This window comes from Myotis myotis, unplaced genomic scaffold (genome assembly GCF_014108235.1).
Source record: "Myotis myotis isolate mMyoMyo1 unplaced genomic scaffold, mMyoMyo1.p scaffold_m19_p_17, whole genome shotgun sequence".
NCBI classification, from domain to species: domain Eukaryota; kingdom Metazoa; phylum Chordata; class Mammalia; order Chiroptera; family Vespertilionidae; genus Myotis; species Myotis myotis.
The window spans coordinates 19,505,147-19,522,895 of NW_023416321.1; the positions used below are offsets into that span (position 1 = coordinate 19,505,147).

The 17,749-nt window shown below is 53.5% G+C and overlaps 2 protein-coding genes across 12 annotated transcripts in view; both read right to left on the reverse strand.

Moving 5' to 3' along the window:
• Positions 1-6,327, reverse strand: part of MRC2 (mannose receptor C type 2) — a 64,737-nt gene extending 58,410 nt beyond the window's left edge. Inside the window, exon 1 of one of the 2 annotated variants that reach the window (XM_036340620.1) lies at positions 6,044-6,327. In XM_036340620.1, the coding sequence (XP_036196513.1) occupies positions 6,044-6,173 (130 nt within the window). In that variant the 5' untranslated portion in view covers positions 6,174-6,327. The remainder of the gene's footprint in view (positions 1-6,043) is intronic. The other variant, XM_036340618.1, reaches the window with a different exon arrangement.
• A 9,203-nt stretch (positions 6,328-15,530) lies between these two features.
• The window catches only part of TLK2 (tousled like kinase 2), an 84,888-nt gene continuing 82,669 nt past the window's right edge, over positions 15,531-17,749 (reverse strand). For all 10 annotated transcript variants that reach the window (XM_036340077.1, XM_036340075.1, XM_036340074.1 and 7 more), the window contains one exon: positions 15,531-17,749. This exon is cut by the window's right edge and continues 516 nt beyond it. The gene's annotated coding sequence lies outside the window, so the exon portion shown is untranslated.

Genomic DNA, 17,749 nt, shown 5'->3' on the forward strand with positions numbered 1-17,749 from the left:
GGGCCTCTGTGGGCGCTGGCAGGTAGCTCAGTTCGACTTGTTTAAGGGGGTGGAGAGAAAGGGCAGACCCTGATCATGGGACGCTTCAAACTCTCAATGCAGAAATTTCAGACTTGGTTCTGTTGACGATTAAAGCTGCCCGTTAGGATCACATATGTGGCCCTGGCCGACTGGCTCAGCTGGTTATAGCATCATCCCCATAAACCAAGGTTGTGAGTTCGACGCCCCCGACTCCCAATCAGGGCAGATACAAGAAGCAACCAATGAATGGGTAAGTGGGAAAATAAATCAATGTTTCTTCCTTCCTCTCTCTCTAAAATCAATCAATCAATCAATAAGTAGAGAGTTTAGACCTGCTTTAAGGAAAAAAATGTGTCTGTAATTAGGATTTGTATATTGAAGACTGTGCTTTTTCATACTTAAGTCCATTTTTTAATATATATTTTATTGATTTCAGAGGGAGAGAAACATCAATGATGAGAATCATTGATCAGCTGCCTCCTGCACGCCCCCAACTGGGGACCAAACCCGAAACCCAGGCATGTGCCCTTGTCCAGAATCGAACCTGGGACCCTTTAGTCTGCAGGCCGATGGTCTATCCACTGAGCCAAACCAGCGAGGGCTTAAGTCCCTTGCTATTCATATTTACTCTTCCTAATAACATAGACAGCAATAATTTTAATATTATTTCCTAAGAAACTAGTGTGCCCAGCAGGGTGCCAGGCATGTATCTCATCCATACGTCACTGCATGCTTGTGTATTTCTTACAATAGCCCTATGAGGCGGCATTAATTTATTTTCCCATTTTGCAAATTAAGGAACTGGGGTCTCTGCCCAAGGTCACGCAGCTGGTGAGTGGCACTAACAGTGGTCCCACCGATACTGTCCCGACGCACATCTCCAGAGGACTGAGCGGGCGGGCGGGCGGTTCCCCGCCATGCACACTCCTGCCTCAGTCTGCACCGGGGAGCCTGGCACCTGCCTCCCTTCCCACACTCCCGAGGAGATCGGGAAAGGCGGGGGCACTGGCTTCCCATTCTCCCTATAGGAGCTCCAAGGCCACCACACAACCCTCTGACCATGTCCTCCCAAAGGTGATCCTGGAGAAAGAGAGAAAACGAGACAACCCACGCCTCCGTTCTGAGGTTCATCCCTGCGTGTGACATCTGGGTGCTTGTCACTCAGCCCCACTGAGTCCAAGAGGCAGTGATGGGGACTCCTCGCGTCCTTCTCCTGAGTCCGGGCGGAGGGGCGGGTGCAGCCAGGACTGAGGGGGAGATGGCATCCCAGGCAGGGGGGCAGTGAAGGTTCAGGGAGGGTGGCGCAGGGCGTGCTAAAGAGAACAGGGGGGAGGTGTGGGGCCCGGTGACCTGGGAAGAAGCTAAGGTTTCACAGCCCCCATCGAGCAACACATCAGAGCTGTGGGGGCAGAACGCAGAGTCAGAGGGAAGCGGAGGGGGTGAGAGGCAAGGCCGAGGCAGACAGAGAGCATGGCCCAGCCCAGCGGGTGGGAGGGGTCTGCACAGTCCAGGGGTCGGGAGAGGGAGCTGAGCGGTCCACGGAGGAGGAGCAAGGGCAGGGAAGGAACGCTGCACTGGGTTTCCACAGGAGCCCATGCTCCCGTTTAGGGGCCAATCCAATCTGTCCCCGAGGGGCTGGGGGTAGCTGAGGGCTTCCCCGGCCGGCCTGTTTGCTGACACAGCCCCTAACGGAGGAGGAACGGGGATGTGCAGTGCCCAGGGTGAGATCCAAGAGCTGCGTCACCCTCCGATGGCCCACCCCACCCAGATTTATAGGGCTGGTCCTGGGAAAGCGGCCCCTCCCCTCTCAGGAGGGCCAAACAGGAAGAGGCACTTCCCGTCGGCAATGCCCGGGGCCCTCCAAGGGCAGGGGGAGGTGGACTCCGAAGAACAGGCCTGGGCATCCCTGCTCTCCGCACTGCGCAGGCGCAGTGAGCACCACGGACTGAAGGGAGAAACCTATGCACCCTGACCTCAGGGAAGCTGGGGTGCTGGGCTGGGGCTGGCTCCTCTCCATCAGGCCCCTTCAGTCACTCGCTTAGCCACACCTCCTCGGGGTGGGCACCTCAGATACCTTGAGGACACTTGGCAAGACTCAGTCCAGCCTCCTGGGCCCACTGGACTGGGGGAGAGGCAAGCATCTGGACAGCCGGAGTGTAATAGAGGGCTGCCCACTCTCCCCTCTTCCTGGAGGTCCTCTCAGGAGGACACCGGGAGAGGATGTGTGAGAGGCCTGGGGGCTGGAGGGGAACCCATAATGCAGAATTGTCCAGTCCTTCCTAGCACATACCCCAGCAGTGCTTACTCCTGCAGACACAGCGTGGCCTGAGGTATTCACGCTCACAGCCGCCCCTGGGTTCGAATCCTGCTTTTACCATTTGCAAGTGGTGTGTGTGGGGGGCGGGGGGGGGGTCTTGAGCAAATAACTAATCTGCTGCCGGTGTGTCCAGTGGGCGAGAACACCCTCCCGAGGTGGTGAGATGCAGAAGAGCTGTGCCCGTGAGCACGTGGCACAGCGCCCGCCCAACGGAGCAGCCATGGCTGTTCCCACGGCTTCCCTCCGCAGGTACAGCGGCCCCTGTTCAACGCTTACATTAGAGGTGAACCCAAACGAACGCCCTTCTGAGCATCTCAAGGTGCTTCTGAAATCATCGCATCGGCCCGTCACTGTACCACGTAGGCCTCAGAAAGCCACGCTTCTCTCGTGCGAACAAATAGGGGCCCAGACCCGGGGGGCTTCCTCCTCCCCTGCCTGCACTCCCACCTTGCCTAGGTAAACTTGCGGGGGGGAGGGGGGGGCAGAACCAACCATAGCTCAGGTGGGCACCACCCCCGCCCTGACAGTTCACAGAAGGTGAGCGGGTTGGAGCAGGAAGACTGACTATTGGGGGTGGGGTGCAGGTGATTTGTCTGGCCGACTGGAAGTAGCAGCAAGTACCTGCTGTCTTTCAAAAGGAAAGCTTGGTCCTCTACACAGCAGTCTGTCCCCACGGGAAGACTTCCCAGGTCTCCTTACTCCTTGACCTGCATCCTTGGGGCTCCCAGCAACTCTTTATCCAATCCGCACCTCATTTCTCTGCTCAGAAACCTGCAAGCGTTCTCAGGGTCTTCCACTGAAAGATGACAAGTCCCTCCCACCCCCAATTTTGGCCTCTTTCACTCAAGTTTCACCTCCACCCCACCCCACCCCACTCAGGCACCCAGCAAGCTTCCACATGACCCCCAGAACAGAAGAACCCACCCTCCTGGTCTCACCCTCTCTGCTCCCCTCCCTGCCTCTGCAAAGCCTGGTCCCACCCAGCCTCCCTCCACAGCCTTGCTGACCTTTTGTGTCCCTCCCCCCCATTTCTCCAGCCTCCAGACATTAAGTATCCACAGTCCCAGGTTTTCACTTACTAGCTGCGTGACCCAAACTGAATGATCAAACCCCCTTTCGCCTCCATTTTCATTGCAAAATGGGCCCAGCAATACCTACTTCCTTGAGTTATTGTCAGAATTAAATGAGAAACTGCACATAAAGCACTGACATGGCTGCTGGCCTTGAGCAGGCACCCCACCAATGGAATCCTGCCTTTCCCCCCTGTTAATTGTGTCTGTTTCACTCTCCAGCTCCATTTCCTTTTCTCCAAGGATGCAGCTTACACTCTTCTGTACTTTCCCTCCTCAAGTATTTGGCTCAGCGCTGAACATTGAATGCTGTTCAAAAATGCAGTCATGTAACAAATTAATAGCCCTAGCCAGTTTGCTCAGTGGATAGAGCGTCGGTCCTCAGACTGAAGGGTCCCGGGTTCGATTCCGTTCAAAGGCATGCACCTCAGCTGCAGACTCGACACCTGGCCCTGGTCAGGGTGCATGCGGGAGGCAACCATCAATGTGTCTCTGTCTCTCTCTCTCTCTCTCTCTCTCTCTCTCTCTCTCTCTCATCGATGTTTCTGTGTGTCTCTCCTCTTCCCTTCCACTCTCTAAAAGTCAATGGAAAAATATCCCGGGTGAGGATTAACCAAAAAGAAAAAGAAAAATTAAGAGGTCTTCCAGCCACCTGCATTGGGGGGCATCCCATGGAGGAGGAGAGAGATGGGTTCTGCCAAGGGGTTCTGCTCCATCCTCTCACCCCACAGGAAGCCACCCACAGGCACCCGTCCCCCAGAGTAAGTTTCACCCCAGAAGCTGTGGCAGTGGCCTGACAAGACAAGCCGAATCCTAGCTCCCACAAGCATTTCCTGGGGCCAATCCTAGCTCCCACAAGCATTTCCTGGGGCCAATCCTAGCTCCCACAAGCACTTCCTGGGGCCATTCAGATCGTGGTGCTGGTAAGTTCTTCCCAGTGACCACCTGATTCATCAGGTACAGGGGGAGGGAGGGGACAGTGGCGTGCAGGGACAGGACCTACAACTGTACCCTCCTCTTCCTCAACTGCAGGCCACCCCACCCCACACCACACCTACGCTTCGGAGCGGGTGGTGAGGGCTGTTATCGAGGCAATGCCGTTGGGAAGTGGGGGCTCCAAGTGCAGGGACACAGCCAGAGGGAGAGTAGGGGCCGCGAGGAGACCAGGAGCAGAGGGGGCACTGCCAGTGGCCTCCCAGACAGGGCCTCTCACTACACACTTCCAGTTCCATGGGGGGGGGGGGGGGGCAGCACTGTGGTGACGGCTCTCCCAGAGCCTGGCTTTAAAATGCGCTCGGGGACTCTGGAATGGCCGTCCTCCTCCACCCCTCCACCCCGCCTGCCTCCTGGGTTCCTACACAGAGGAGCAAGACACAGCAGGAGTTGGGGAGCAGGGCAGCCAGTGTGCCCTGACCTGCAGTGCGTGGGGAGTTACTGCCTGGTCTGTGTTGGTCCACATTCAGTTCCAGGAGGGTCTGCAATTCACTCAGCTTGGTGTGAACAGGATCACCCTGACCTCCACCTCTCCTCTCAGCACAGTGGGGGCTGAGGTGTATTTTGGTGGCGAAAGTCACACCGGGTGGGCAGGCCAATCCAGCAAGCATCGGCCATGGGACTATGGGGACTTCGCACAAAATTGCAAACACTGCACTCTATCCCTTCTCACTCACCCGGATCCCCATAAAGCCAGGCGTTGCTGGGCCCAGGCCTGGGCTGTAATGACTGCCCCTGGCAATTACAGCTCTGGCTCGGGCAGGAGCCCCGAAGCGAGTGGCTCTTTCCTTTCAGCTCTGATTCTTGCTGAGGGGTGCATCTGTCCCCACACTTCATTGTCACCCTTTTGGGAGAGCAGCAGGAAGAGAAGGTACAGCTGAAGGTTTTTGCTTTTTGTTGGTCGGGTGTTTGCATCGTGAGTAGCTCTTTGGCTGCCCAAGATCTGTCTACTCTGGAGGGGCGCCAGCTTGGTCGGAGCCGCCCACACAACACACACACACACACACACACACACACACACACACACACGCACGCTGTCCAGCCTGTTGCTGCATCCTGGTGGCACAACACTGGCCCACAGAGCTCTGTTCAAGCAGAGAGGATGCTGCACGCCGCCAGCTGCCCTTGAAGACCAAGTGTGGGAACAGAAAATTATAAACACCCCGAGGTTCCAGGAAGGCACACGAGCCCTTAGGAATTACTCGAAAACAATCCTAAGGCATCAGTCCTGGGGAGAAGCAAGGAGACCCTCCTGGATGGAGCCTCCAGTTCCCGCAGGCGCGCCCCGCCGGTCCCGGGCCGCGGGCAGGGCGATGCCGGGTGGTCCGGGAAGGCCGGCGCGGGGGTCCTCCGGAGCCCGCCCTCTTCCACGGAGGCTGCTCGAGACCCCGGGCTCCCCTCCCCCTCCGCCCGCCACATCTGGTTCCACTCAGGTCCTCCCCCACCTCCAGGCGCGTCCCTCCCCCTCTCCTCCCCGCTTTCGGAAAAGCAGAGATTTTTAAAAACCCGGTCACACACGCACTCACACTGGGGGGGGGGGGGAGTTGGGGGGAGAAGGAGGGAAAAGTGGAGAAGAGAGGCCCGCTCCCCGGCGCTCCCCCTCGCCCGGCCCCCGAAGTTGGCCAAGTTGGCAGCGCCTTACCCGGGAGGGCGGCGGTGGCGGCAGCGTCCCCGGGGGGGCTGGGGCGGCCCCAGGGCAGACCCCCGAGAAGCAGGATGCAGCGCAGCAGGTGACGAGGCCAGGGCGCGGGAGCCGGCCGGCGGGGCCCCATGCCCGCGGCGCGCCGCTCGGGGGACGCGGGGACCGGGGGCGCACGGGCGCGGTGTGCGGCGGCAGCCGGAGCGCCGGGCTGTGATGGCCGCCCGCGAGGGGCTCGCTTCCTCCGGGTCGGGAAGGAGTGATGCCTCCCGGGGAGAGGAGGAGAGGAGGAGAGGAGGAGAGGAGGAGGGAAGGAGGCAGGCCGGGCGGAGGGAGGGCAGAGGGAGGAGCGCAGGACGCGGGAGGAGGGCGTGAGGGGCAGAGGGGAAGGGAAGCGGGCAGCGTGGGGGCTGGGGGGCTGCGGGCGGGCGGGCGGGCGGGGGCTGGAGCTGGAGAGAGCGCCGAGGGGGAGGGAGGAGGATGCGCGGGGTCGAGGAGGACCCCGGCGTGCGCGCTCTCTCGTTTCCCGTTTCCCTCTCTGTCCGCCTCGCCTTCCCGCTGCTCTCGGCCCGGGCTGGGAGCCCCAGACGCTGCGTCACGACTCCCGGCTGGCGCGGGCGGGCAAGCAACTGCAAAACTTTCCGCAACCTTCGTGGCGGGACGGGGACTGCGAGGCCTGGCTGGGCGGGGGCGGGGGCGGGGGCGCGCGGCTGCCCCAGGCGGCCACACCCGGGCCTCCGGCCCCTCTATCCCGCCTCTCTCCGCTGAAGTCTCCGGCAGCCAAGCAGCCGCTACCTTCCAGCCCTGCAGGACCCCTCCTCCGGTCTGGTGGGAAGGGGTGGAGCTCAGAGCTCGGCCACCGGGTAGAAGGTTGGGGGAGGGGGAGGCAAGGCCCCCTGACCGTGGCTGGAGCGCAAACTTTTGCACGTCGTGTTGCAGCGTTTGTGTAACCCCTGCCAGCGTGCCTGGCACAGAGGGGTGTAGTGCTTTTACAGGGAGCGATGCCCCGGAAGACAGACATCACTCTCACCAGCAAGGGGATGGCTGGCTGGTCGCTAAGGACCAAATGGAAATTTCATGAAAGGGAAGACAATCCACAACCATTCCGTATTATGCAACAGGTCACCGGGGATCTCGGCGCAGAGCCACAGACGTTTAGAGGCCCTAAATGCAGAGAAGATTCATGTTCTCCCACCACGAGTAATCAAATAAAAACACTATGGAACTAATATAAGTTTTATTGTTTCCTGTGTAGTCCACCTTGGTGCTATTTTTGGAAATAACAAATTTTTAAAAATTCCCCCCCCCTCTTTTTTTTTCTTTCTACTACTATCGCCTTTGGTAAATCTTTCCCCATGTCTGCAGCCAGGGTGTGGGACCAGAGATGCTCCCTTACCTTTTCCCTTCTCTGCTGAACTGAGATTCTTTTTTTAAAAAAAAAATAGCCGAGACCGGTTTGGCTCAGTGGATGGAGCGTCGGCCTGCGGACTGGGGGGGTCCCAGGTTCGATTCCGGTCGAGGGCATGTACCTGGGTTGCGGGCACGTCCCCCAGTGGGGGATGTGCAGGAGGCGGCTGGTCGATGTTTCTCTCTCATCGATGTTTCTGACTCTGTCTCTCTCCCTTCCTCTCTGTAGAGAATCAATAAAATATATTTTAAAAAATAATATATATATATATTATTGATTTTTTTTTACAGAGAGGAAGGGAGAGGGATAGAGAGTTAGAAACTTCGATGAAAGAGAAACATCGATCAGCCGCCTCCCGCCTCCCACACACCTCCCACTGGGGATGTGCCTGCAACCAAGGTACATGCCCTTAACCGGAATCAAACCCGGGACCCCTCAGTCCCAGGCCGACACTCTATCCACTGAGCCAAACCAGTCTGGGCTGAACTGAGATTCTTGGCAAGTACAGAGGATGCAGGGCCCCAGAAAGAGCACCCACTGAAATACCCTGGAAAGATTCCCACTATCTGCACTTTTGCCCTAAAATATGGTTAGCAACCAGGCCAAAGCAGCTGGTGGCAGTCCACAGCCAGCTTGGCCGCGTCCCTGCTGGTGACGGATGCTTCAGGAAGCACTTTGGAACAGACCTTCTCCATGTGGTGTGTTGGGACCTCAGGGCTCTGCAGGCCACTGGCCATGCTGGGGCTGTCTCAATCTATAGAGACTCCTCTCGGCCCCCTTTCGCACATTTCTTCTGTTATCTACAAAGGGTCTGAAGATTTGCCAGCTTTAGCTAAGCTGCTGACTTTTTCCCTGTCCTGAGCAGCCCCAAAACAGGATGTCTTCCCAAAGTCAACTTGCAGGCTTCTATGAGCTCACTTATCGCTGGAAGTGCTGGCCACAGCCCTCACTAAATCCCCCCTTTCCTCAGAAGGGGAACTGGGCAGGGCTCCCAAGGTTCTGGCACAGGGTGGGATGGCCCTGCCCCACCAGCCTGAGTAGGTTTTGGCATTCCTTCCAACAGCAGGGCAGAAGTCAACTACCAGACATCACCACTGAATGATGGGAGTCCAGAAAGTCCACCATTTGCCAGCACCAGTCCAGGGTGCCCGGCACACAAATGCCCTCTCGTTTCTTCATTTCCCCGGGGAAAACTCAACCACCATCAGTTTGCTAGCCCTGTGCTAGCTGCTAGGGAAGCAAAGATGAGAAACCAGGTAGCAGCCCCAGAAGAATTTTGTTTAGTGGGGAAAACAGACACAATTTTTGCCACATCCCAGGCAGAGAAACTGCCACTCGAGGGCTGAGGAGCATGAAAGTGTGTTTCACTAGCAGGGGCTGAGGTTTGCTCCTCTGACTCTGACGCCCTGGTCAGGTCTCTGTCGAGGATGAGACTTCCTGGTCAGCCAGCCGGGGTTGCACATTGTATTCTGCTGATTGTCTGACTGGGACCACATCTGCGGCCACCATCTGTCTTAGATCTTTAACTCGCAAGACAAAGAGCTGGGCCACATGTGGGCAATTCTCCCTGTGGGGAACCCAGCCCGGTCCCCCACCGCTTAAAGATCCGGTGCAGGATCCCTTGTCAAGGGAACATGGTCACAGTCTGCAGGAGTGTTGGGTGTTGGGAGGGGTGGGGCTTTCAGAGGGACCCCTCAGCGGCACTCAGACCCTCATCTACTTCCAAAGAAGGGCCAGGACCCTCCATGCCACAACCTCATCACCATTCCTTTTAAAGTTCAGGGAACAGCCGTTCGTATGTGCCAGGTGTCAGGCCAGCTGCGGGGGACTCAGTGACCTCCACGACCTGGTCCAGGGAATTTCTGCCAGGATCGTGTTTGCTATAGTGGAATCGATAACAGTCAGACACTGACTGTTAAATGCAGGACAGATGGATCTGCTGATTCCATCAAACCAGGTCAGTGGAAGGAGCAGACTGGAACCCTGGCTCTCCCACTTACTCGGTGAGCCCCTCAGCTCTGAGTTCCCAATTCCTATTTGTAAATGGGGCAGCAGTTCCTACATTGTCCTGAAAAGTGAACATTCCATACATAGGGATGATGCTATGGCCCCTCCCTGCTCCCCATCTTCCTTGGCCTTTTGGACATCAGGTGTGTCTCTTGCTCCTTACTCTTGATCCTTCTTGCTTCCCCCCGCCCCCACTGTCCATGATAGCTGCTCAGGGCAGTTTTATCGGGATTGCCACAGAGTGTTTGCCTTTGCCCAAGAGAACAAAACAGCTCCCCCTCCTGCCTGGACACCTCCAGGTTCACTATATACACACAAACGGTATTCTGAAGTGCCAACGAATCCTGGTAGAAGCATCTCATGCTCACTTTGGCTGATGAATTAAAGCTGGTCTGTAAATAGCCCAGCATGGGGCAGTGGGATGAGTCCAGGCCTGGGGGCTGGAGCTGAGCTGGAATTCCAGTTCTGCCATTCGCTAACCCAAGCAAGTCCCGTGTCGCCCAAGCAAGTCACTTCTCTCCTGAGTCTCAGGTGCCCTTTGCCATACATGTTTTGGTGTCGTTATTCCCTGTCCCCAGGGTTCCTCTCAAATTAGGCTCCTCTTTCCTGGTTCTGAGCTTGGTGGCCTCTCCAGCCAGAGGTGCCTGAGGAGCAGAGCAATTGCCCCTAGACACCGCTATCAGGTCACACCTACAACACAGCTTAGGAAAGGTGAACACAAGAAGAATGCAATTGGATGGCCAGGGCCGGAGGATATGAGAGAGATATAGTCAGTCCTTACCGAGGCAACTAGAAAAAGGGGGCAAACCCCAAAGGGCATCTAAGATTTTCCCTACCATCACCCTTTCCAAGTCAGGCCTGGCCGAACTCAGGGCTGGCCTGGAGGGTCCCACCCTCTCTACTCTCTCCCTGGGTTCCTGCCACTCAAACCCTCGGCTCTGCACTCAGGAAATCTGCCCTCTGATTCAATGTGGCTACCCTATTGTCCTCAGCCCTGAGGATCCCAGAGAGACTGGGCTAAAGAGGTAAAAAGCCCTAACCGGTTTGGCTCAGTGGATAGAGCGTCCGCCTGCGGACTAAAGGGTCCCAGGTTTGATTCTGGTCAAGGGCATGTACCTTAGTTGCGGGCACATCCCCAGTAGAGGGTGTGCAGGAGGCAGCTGATCGGTGTTTCTCTCTCATCGATGTTTCTAACTCTCTATCCCTCTCCCTTCCTCTCTGTAAAAAATCAATAAACTATATATTAAAAAAAAATAAAATAAAGAGGGAAGAAGTTTCAAGGTTTGGCTCTACCTCTTCCAGTTTGTATGACATTGGGACAATCAGTTAACCTAAAGGAACTATTTTTCTGGCATCCACATTACTGGGGAAATTTATGGCTGGCCTGTCTTTTCCTGACAAGTCTGCCCCATGATGGCCACAAATATAACCTGAGAAAAATTCTGCCCATTTCCCCACATTCTTTCCCTTCACCCTTTAGCTGGAGGACGCCTAGAAGCCCGCCTCCAACCTCCACTCCCCAGGAGGGCTGCCGAGTTTGTATCCACTCACTTTCAGCCCAAGACCTATATTAGACTTCCTTTATTAAAAAGAAAAGTTTCCATTGATTTTAGAGAGGAAGGGAGAGGGAGATAGAAACATCAATGAGAGAGAAACATCAATATCATCATTTGGCTGCCTCCTGCATGCTCCCTGCTGGGGATCGAGCCTGCAACCAGGATATGTGCCCTGACCAACAACCTCTTGGTGCACCAGCCAGGCTAGATGTTCTTTAAAAGGGCTCCAAGTCCCAGCCTTTTCTCTCCCAAGCGGTAGGAAAAAATTACCTCGAGATCGCTTCTGGTAGGCCATACGTGCTGACTTCCTCCCTGTGGGCTAGGAGTTTGGACAAGGATTTCCAAATGGAGAAGTCACAAGGTAATGTCTACGGCTGTCAGCAGGGACAGGCTGTTAGTTGAGCCCAAGCTGCAGCAGGGGACACAAATGGACTGTCTCCAGCATTCTCACCCAGAGGCCTTGGCAGGTCAGGTCGAGAGCAAGCTGGCCACCAGGGGAGCAGAGATGGGCAGAGGTTGGCCTGAGGCACAGGCTGTACTGAGCTGAGGAATCAGTTGCAATTGGATGGGATGTAGTTCCCAGAACCTTCTAGTGCCCACCCAACTGGTGTTGGAGCAAGGGAGAGGGGTGTCACATCACCCTGTCTGCTCCACAGGGGGCGCTGCCACCTAGAGTTATAGTTCCTCCAAGCCTGTCCTTGCCCTGAGGACGGGGCTGAGCCAGGAGTTAAGGCTACTCTAGTCCATAGCTCTGGTTGGTCTGGGGGCTCCTGCATCTGCCTCTTTTCAAGATGTTATATGAGCCCAGCCGGGTTGCTCAGTGGTTGAGCGTCAATCCATGAATCAGGTCAGGGAACACGCCCCAGTTGTGATCTCGATCCCCAATAGGGGGCATGCAGGAGGCAGCCAATCAATGGTTCTCTCTCACTTCTCCCTGCAGGCAACCAGGTTCATAGGTCGAGGCTCAACCACTAAGCCATGGGCGGCATTCCCTTAAGGCACAGTCTCGGGTCTGCCTCTAGGACAGGCTCCCTTCTAGGATCAGGCTGCTACTTGCACTGAGAGGCCTTCTATGTCCACAGACTTCTCTCCAGGGGCCCCTGTGACAGGGAGGAGGCATCTGGTGGAACACCCTCTGAATTTTACTCTTTCAGTTGCTGAAAAATCTTTTTTTTTCCTAAATTAGATTTATTTTTAATTATTATTTTTTTGTTTGTTAATCCTCACCCGAGGGTATTTTTCTATTGATTTTTAGAGAGAGTCGAAGGGACGGGGAGAGACATAGAGAGACATATTAGCTGGTTGCCTCACCCATGTGCCCTAGCCAGGACCTGGGATCAAGCCTGCAACCAAGGTACGTGCCCTTGAACCTGGGACCCTTCAGTCTGAGGGCTGACGCTCTATCCACTGATAGAGCTGGGGCTGCCAGAAAGATCTCCCACCCCGTCCAAGCCTTACAGAAACCACAAAGAAGTCAAGGCAGAGGATTCAATCCCCCCACCTGCCAATTAGGACACAGGAACAGGAAGATACGAGTTGTCCAGGGTTGGCATGGGGCAGCACTGTAGCGTCATCTGTAAAGCAAGATGACAAGATCAGATGGCTTAGGGAACCTGAAACAGGAATACTTCAGGAAGCCACGTCCCCATTTTCTCGAAGTTCAGTTCCAGCCAGCACTGCGAGGCTGGGCTGCTGTCCAGGCCAGTTGGGTCTCCAGACTTCCAAGGGCTAGCCATGAGGGAGGGGAGGTATGGAGTGAAGGCAGCCTGGGGAGTGGAGCCCTGGATTAGGGTCAGATGTGCCTCCAGCTGGAGCCGAGGTGCAGCCATCACCCACAGCAGTGTCCGCCCCAGGATGGCACTCAGAATCCACCTATTTTCAAGCCTGCAGTTCATCCCCATGCAACCTGCTCTACCTACTACCAGGCACCGTGCCTCTCTGGGCCTGTTTGTTCATCTGTAAAATCAGCGAGACGCTTCCATCTTGCCTATGCTGGGGTTGTGAAGAAGCGCAGCTGAGAACCTTCCCTGAAAGCAGTAGTGCTAGATCCCCTGCCCTCTGCAACCCCTCCCCAAGCTGCCTCAGGATGAAAGGCTTGGGCAGCACAGGAGGCCACCACAGATGCAGACTGTGCTTGGAGGCGTAAAGGAGGCTGAGGTTACCATAGTTCTCTAGCTGGGCACTTACCTCCACAGCCAGGAGGCCTGACCCACGGCCAGGGGTGGATGGGGCCTTGTTGGCCAGCCAGCTGCTCTTTGACCCCTTGGAACCACGGGTCTCTTGCCCAGCCCCTCCCACATACACACACACCCCTTTGCTGACTCCAGACTGTCTAGGGCCCCTGCTGAGCTCCCCCAGCACAATAGGGCCCTTGTACTCCCTGCCCCCACCAGGTCTCAGACCTGCTCCCTGGCCGGACAGTTTTCCCAGCCGCTGGCAGGTTCCCCCAGCCCACCTGCAGAGCTCAGCAGCAGCCACTACCCACACCCTCCTAACCTTCCTCTCCCTGCCTATACTCTCTCCTTCCCAACCCTTCCGAAAACCTCCAGTCCTCCACTGGGCTCTCTTCACCCCTGAGCCAGACTGCTAGGCTGGCTTCATAAGCAGACCCAGGTCTCAGCTTTGTCCTGCAGCTCTGGATCCCTCAGGTAAAAGAAAAATGTAATAAATTAATACACGAGAAGGTACTGGTAAGTTGTTTTATTTTAAGAAAAGGCCAAAGGTAAGAAGCTTTGCTCAAAGGAATGAATGATTCTTGAGTGTATTGTTTAGGTAGCAAAGGATGTGGTGTAGGGGGCCCTCTTGGGGCTCCCCATAGAGGAGCGTATGTATGACATCAGTCCTAGGACAGCCCAGAGCTTAGATTTTTATTCCTAACAGAAAATAAAAGTCATCTCTCTTCCAGAGGGATAAGTTTAGACAAGGCCTGAGAGCCACCCTCTCCAATGGCCTCACCCTGATAGGAAGTTCTGCAGGACTTCCAGAGAATGCTGGGGTGGGGTGGGGCGGGGCGGGGCGGGGCTGAGAACAGTGCATCCTCACAGGTTCCCAAGTGATGCTGATGCTGCTGGCCTGGGGCCTCACCGGCCTAAGAGATGCTCCTTCCAGACTCAGAGGGAAGTAATCCTGGGCCTGGGTTAAGAGACTGCTGACCTCATAGGATAGAGGTTGGTATTAGTCTCAAGCCAGAGGGTTTAAGGCTCCCAAAAGGTCTGCATCACTTACCAAAGACAGAAGGATCTGATAGTCTGGAAGTAGAAAGGCTCTGAACCCTAACCAGCAAACTTGGGCATCCCAGGACCAGCAATCCCGCTTACTGGATCTTGTGATCTTTTTATTTATTTATTTTCAAAATATTTTTATTGATTTCAGAGAGGAAGGGAGGAGAGAGAGAAACTTCAATGATGAGAATCACTGACTGGCTGCTTCTGCATGCCCCACATTGAGGATTGAGCCCGCAACTGGGGCATGTGCCCTGACTGGGAATCGAACCATAACGTCCTGGTTCGTAAGTAGAAGCTCAACCATTGAGCCACGACGGCTGGGCTCTTGTGATCCTTTTAAACCACTTTTTTTTTTTTTTAAATTTCTCTCTTATGTATCAGGTACTTTACAAACCTTATTTCTACTCTGTAATTTAACCATGCAAGGAGCTACCCCAGAAGCTTGCAGAGGTGGGATTTGAACCTAATTCTAAAGCCCAGGCTCTTAACCACTAGGTGATTCTGCCATAAGACAAGACGGAACAGCTAATTTTAGGAAGAGGGGCTCCCCATACCCCAAGTAGTTGTGCCCCATGCCCCACCCTCTCTTACCCCAGGCAGATTTAAATTCCAAACAAAGAGAGCTTGGGCAATTAGGATGATGAATATGGGGGAAAGGATTCTCAGAAAAAAGAAAAACAATCACCAAGGTGGGGCAAGCTAGTTGTAAACTTTGCCTTCTTAGAAGCAAGGAGCTGGACCCGCAGCTCACTTCTAGCTCTAAGATTATAGGAGGCAACTATATTTACTATGTTTAGAGAGAGCTATTTTCTAAATTAAGAAACACAAGAGCTCCTTGACTGCTAATCTTCTCAGCTGGAGGAAAACCTGTCTTTCCTGGACTAGCAGGAAACAGGGAAACAAACCTAAAATTATAGCAGACCTGTTTAGATCAGCCACAGAAGTGGGGTGCATATGGCTCTCAATGGTGAATCCCCATTTAAAGCTCACAATGGATAATTCAGAGCTCAATTCCGTCCCCTCAGACCCCCATATTCCAGCCCTTCCTGGGGCCCAGTGCCTTCACCCCTGGATTGTGAACTGATGGCTGTGCCTTCCCTGTCTGTTCACTGCTATATTCCCACCCAGAAGCATAGCTGTTAGCACATCCGAGGTGCAAAAGGTGTTGCATGAATCAACACATTCCCATCATGCCTGTGATGTCCACTGGGTCTCAGCTAGCTGCCAGGACTCCTTAGCTACACCCTAGATGGTTAGGGCTGTTTGAACTACAGTAAAATCAAGAGGCTGGGAAATTCACTTCTTAAAACTTATTTTAATATCCTCCCCACCCCCCAGATTGGGAAAGGCCAAAACAGTCTGGCTGGATTTCATTACAAATTAATACACATTTAAAAAATCAGTTTAAAGTAAATCAACATCATGGCAATAAGGGATTATCCTTGGAAAAAGTGAAACCCATATTAACAAAATATATCGTGGAAGAACCCCACTTAGTGATTTCACTGGCTATTTAAAAGTCTGGTAAAGGTCAACCTTCTGCATGTTTTCTGGGGCTGGTCCATGCAGTGGAAAGAGGCCTTGCCCAGACTCAACCAAGCCCAGGCAGCTTCAACTAGGCCCTAGACTCAACGAAAGCAAGGAGAGAGGGCATCCCTTCTTCAGGACCAGGTAGAAAAGAAAGGTAAGTAAAGCCCTGCAGCTTCGTGTAGCCCATGCGGAAAAAGGAGGCAGGACGTTAGAGGGAAAGCTGAAAGATGCAGCATTTCTTAAACTGCTAAAAAAGTTAAAAATTTTTACAAGATTATTGAGTGAGAGGGAGGAAAAAAGGAACAGAATTTAATATTCGGAGTAAATTTAAATCTAGTGTCAACTTCATCTCTTCATGTGCAGACACCATCCTTTTGGCATTGTGCTCAACCTTTGAGATCCCCTGGGTACTCTCCGCTTTGTAGCTTGATTGTAATAGTTAAAAAAGGTATTTTACACACACATCATGTGTGCACAGATATTTGTCTGTGTGTTTATGTGCACATGTGTATAAATATACACTGCAATAAAACAGCTTTAGAAAGTTGGCAGCACCAAGGGCTCTGGGGCTGAATTCCTTCTATTCAGAGTCCACAGGATGATACCTACCCACATGCCTCTCTCCAATTTGGAACTCCGCTTCCCTTAAGACGGCCTGATTCTGGGGCGAGGGGCAGGTTCATAGAACAAACAAAGGACCTAAGAAACATGTCACCAGTGGCATTTATCATATATAAAAGAAACACTAGTGTCTTGAGTTAGTTGAGAGCTCTCTACCCTTCCTGACTCCCCTCCCCCTGCCCAGGGAACTCGCATGCCTGAATGCTGCATCTTTAAATATTTCTGGCTAAGCCCTTTTGCCACATATGTCAGTAACATTCCAAGCTGGCTACCACATGTTCGGGCTCTGCCTCCTCTCCACTGCCGAGTGCTCTGCTGTTTCAAGGGCACGGTAGGGCCTCGCAGCTCCCATTTTAGCTCCATCTTCAGTTGATCACATCTCAGAAACAGCCACATTAAAAAAAAATATTAGTTCCAAAAAGAGTTCATATTTGAAATACCTATTTCCCTTGAGATTATGTTTTACCTCCACTTAGTGCATCTATTAAAGTGAGTTAGACAAAGTACGTGTGCACATGCACACAGACACACACACCAGCACACACTCACGAAATTTAGAGGTTGGAGGTTATTTCCTGCCAAAAGATCTAACAGAGGAAAGCTTATGTGCTGATCGAGTTTTAATATTGTGGTTAACAAGTAATGTGCACCATTTAGCGAGCACACAGAGACTGCGGGTAGGACTCCTGATCCCTGGGGCATTGGATTTGGCTGCCCAGCCTGTTTTCTGCCTGCCTTTCAACAGTTGCGATAGTTACTACATTCAGAGAATCCAAGAGGACTGCATGGACAGATGAACCTTTATTTAAAAAAATAGCACTTCAAATAAATTAAAAGGGACAACCGTCAAGTGTTTAAATTGTGAAGAAATAGTTGAAAACCTAGAGAGACCCAAGCTGCAGTCTTCTAACCTCATTCTTTGTCCAATGGCAAAAGCCCACACATCTCAGTACTCCCACTCAATTTTTTCCCTACTGACATGAGGGAAGCAATTGCACACAGGAGACCAGACGGAGGAGAAAGCTGCATCTGATTGGAATGAACATTGCCACGTACTTGCTAATACGGGTTTCACTTTGTGACCAAATGTATTCTTCAAAAATAAAAAAGGGGGGAGGGAAGCTGCATGTTTTTAAAAATTGAAATTATTTAGGGATAAAACACTAACTCTAGTGCCTTTAACGGGCAATAGCAACTTTTTTCCTCCAAAGTCAAACACCATCCCCAGCTGAGCCTTTGTGCTACAAGCTTTTCAGGAGATGTTACCTAAACTTTATTAAAAGAAAAGAACAAGTTTAAATATAGACACTGGACTAGCCCAGTCTGTATTTTCAAGTCCACATTCTTCATCTGAAGCACTGCA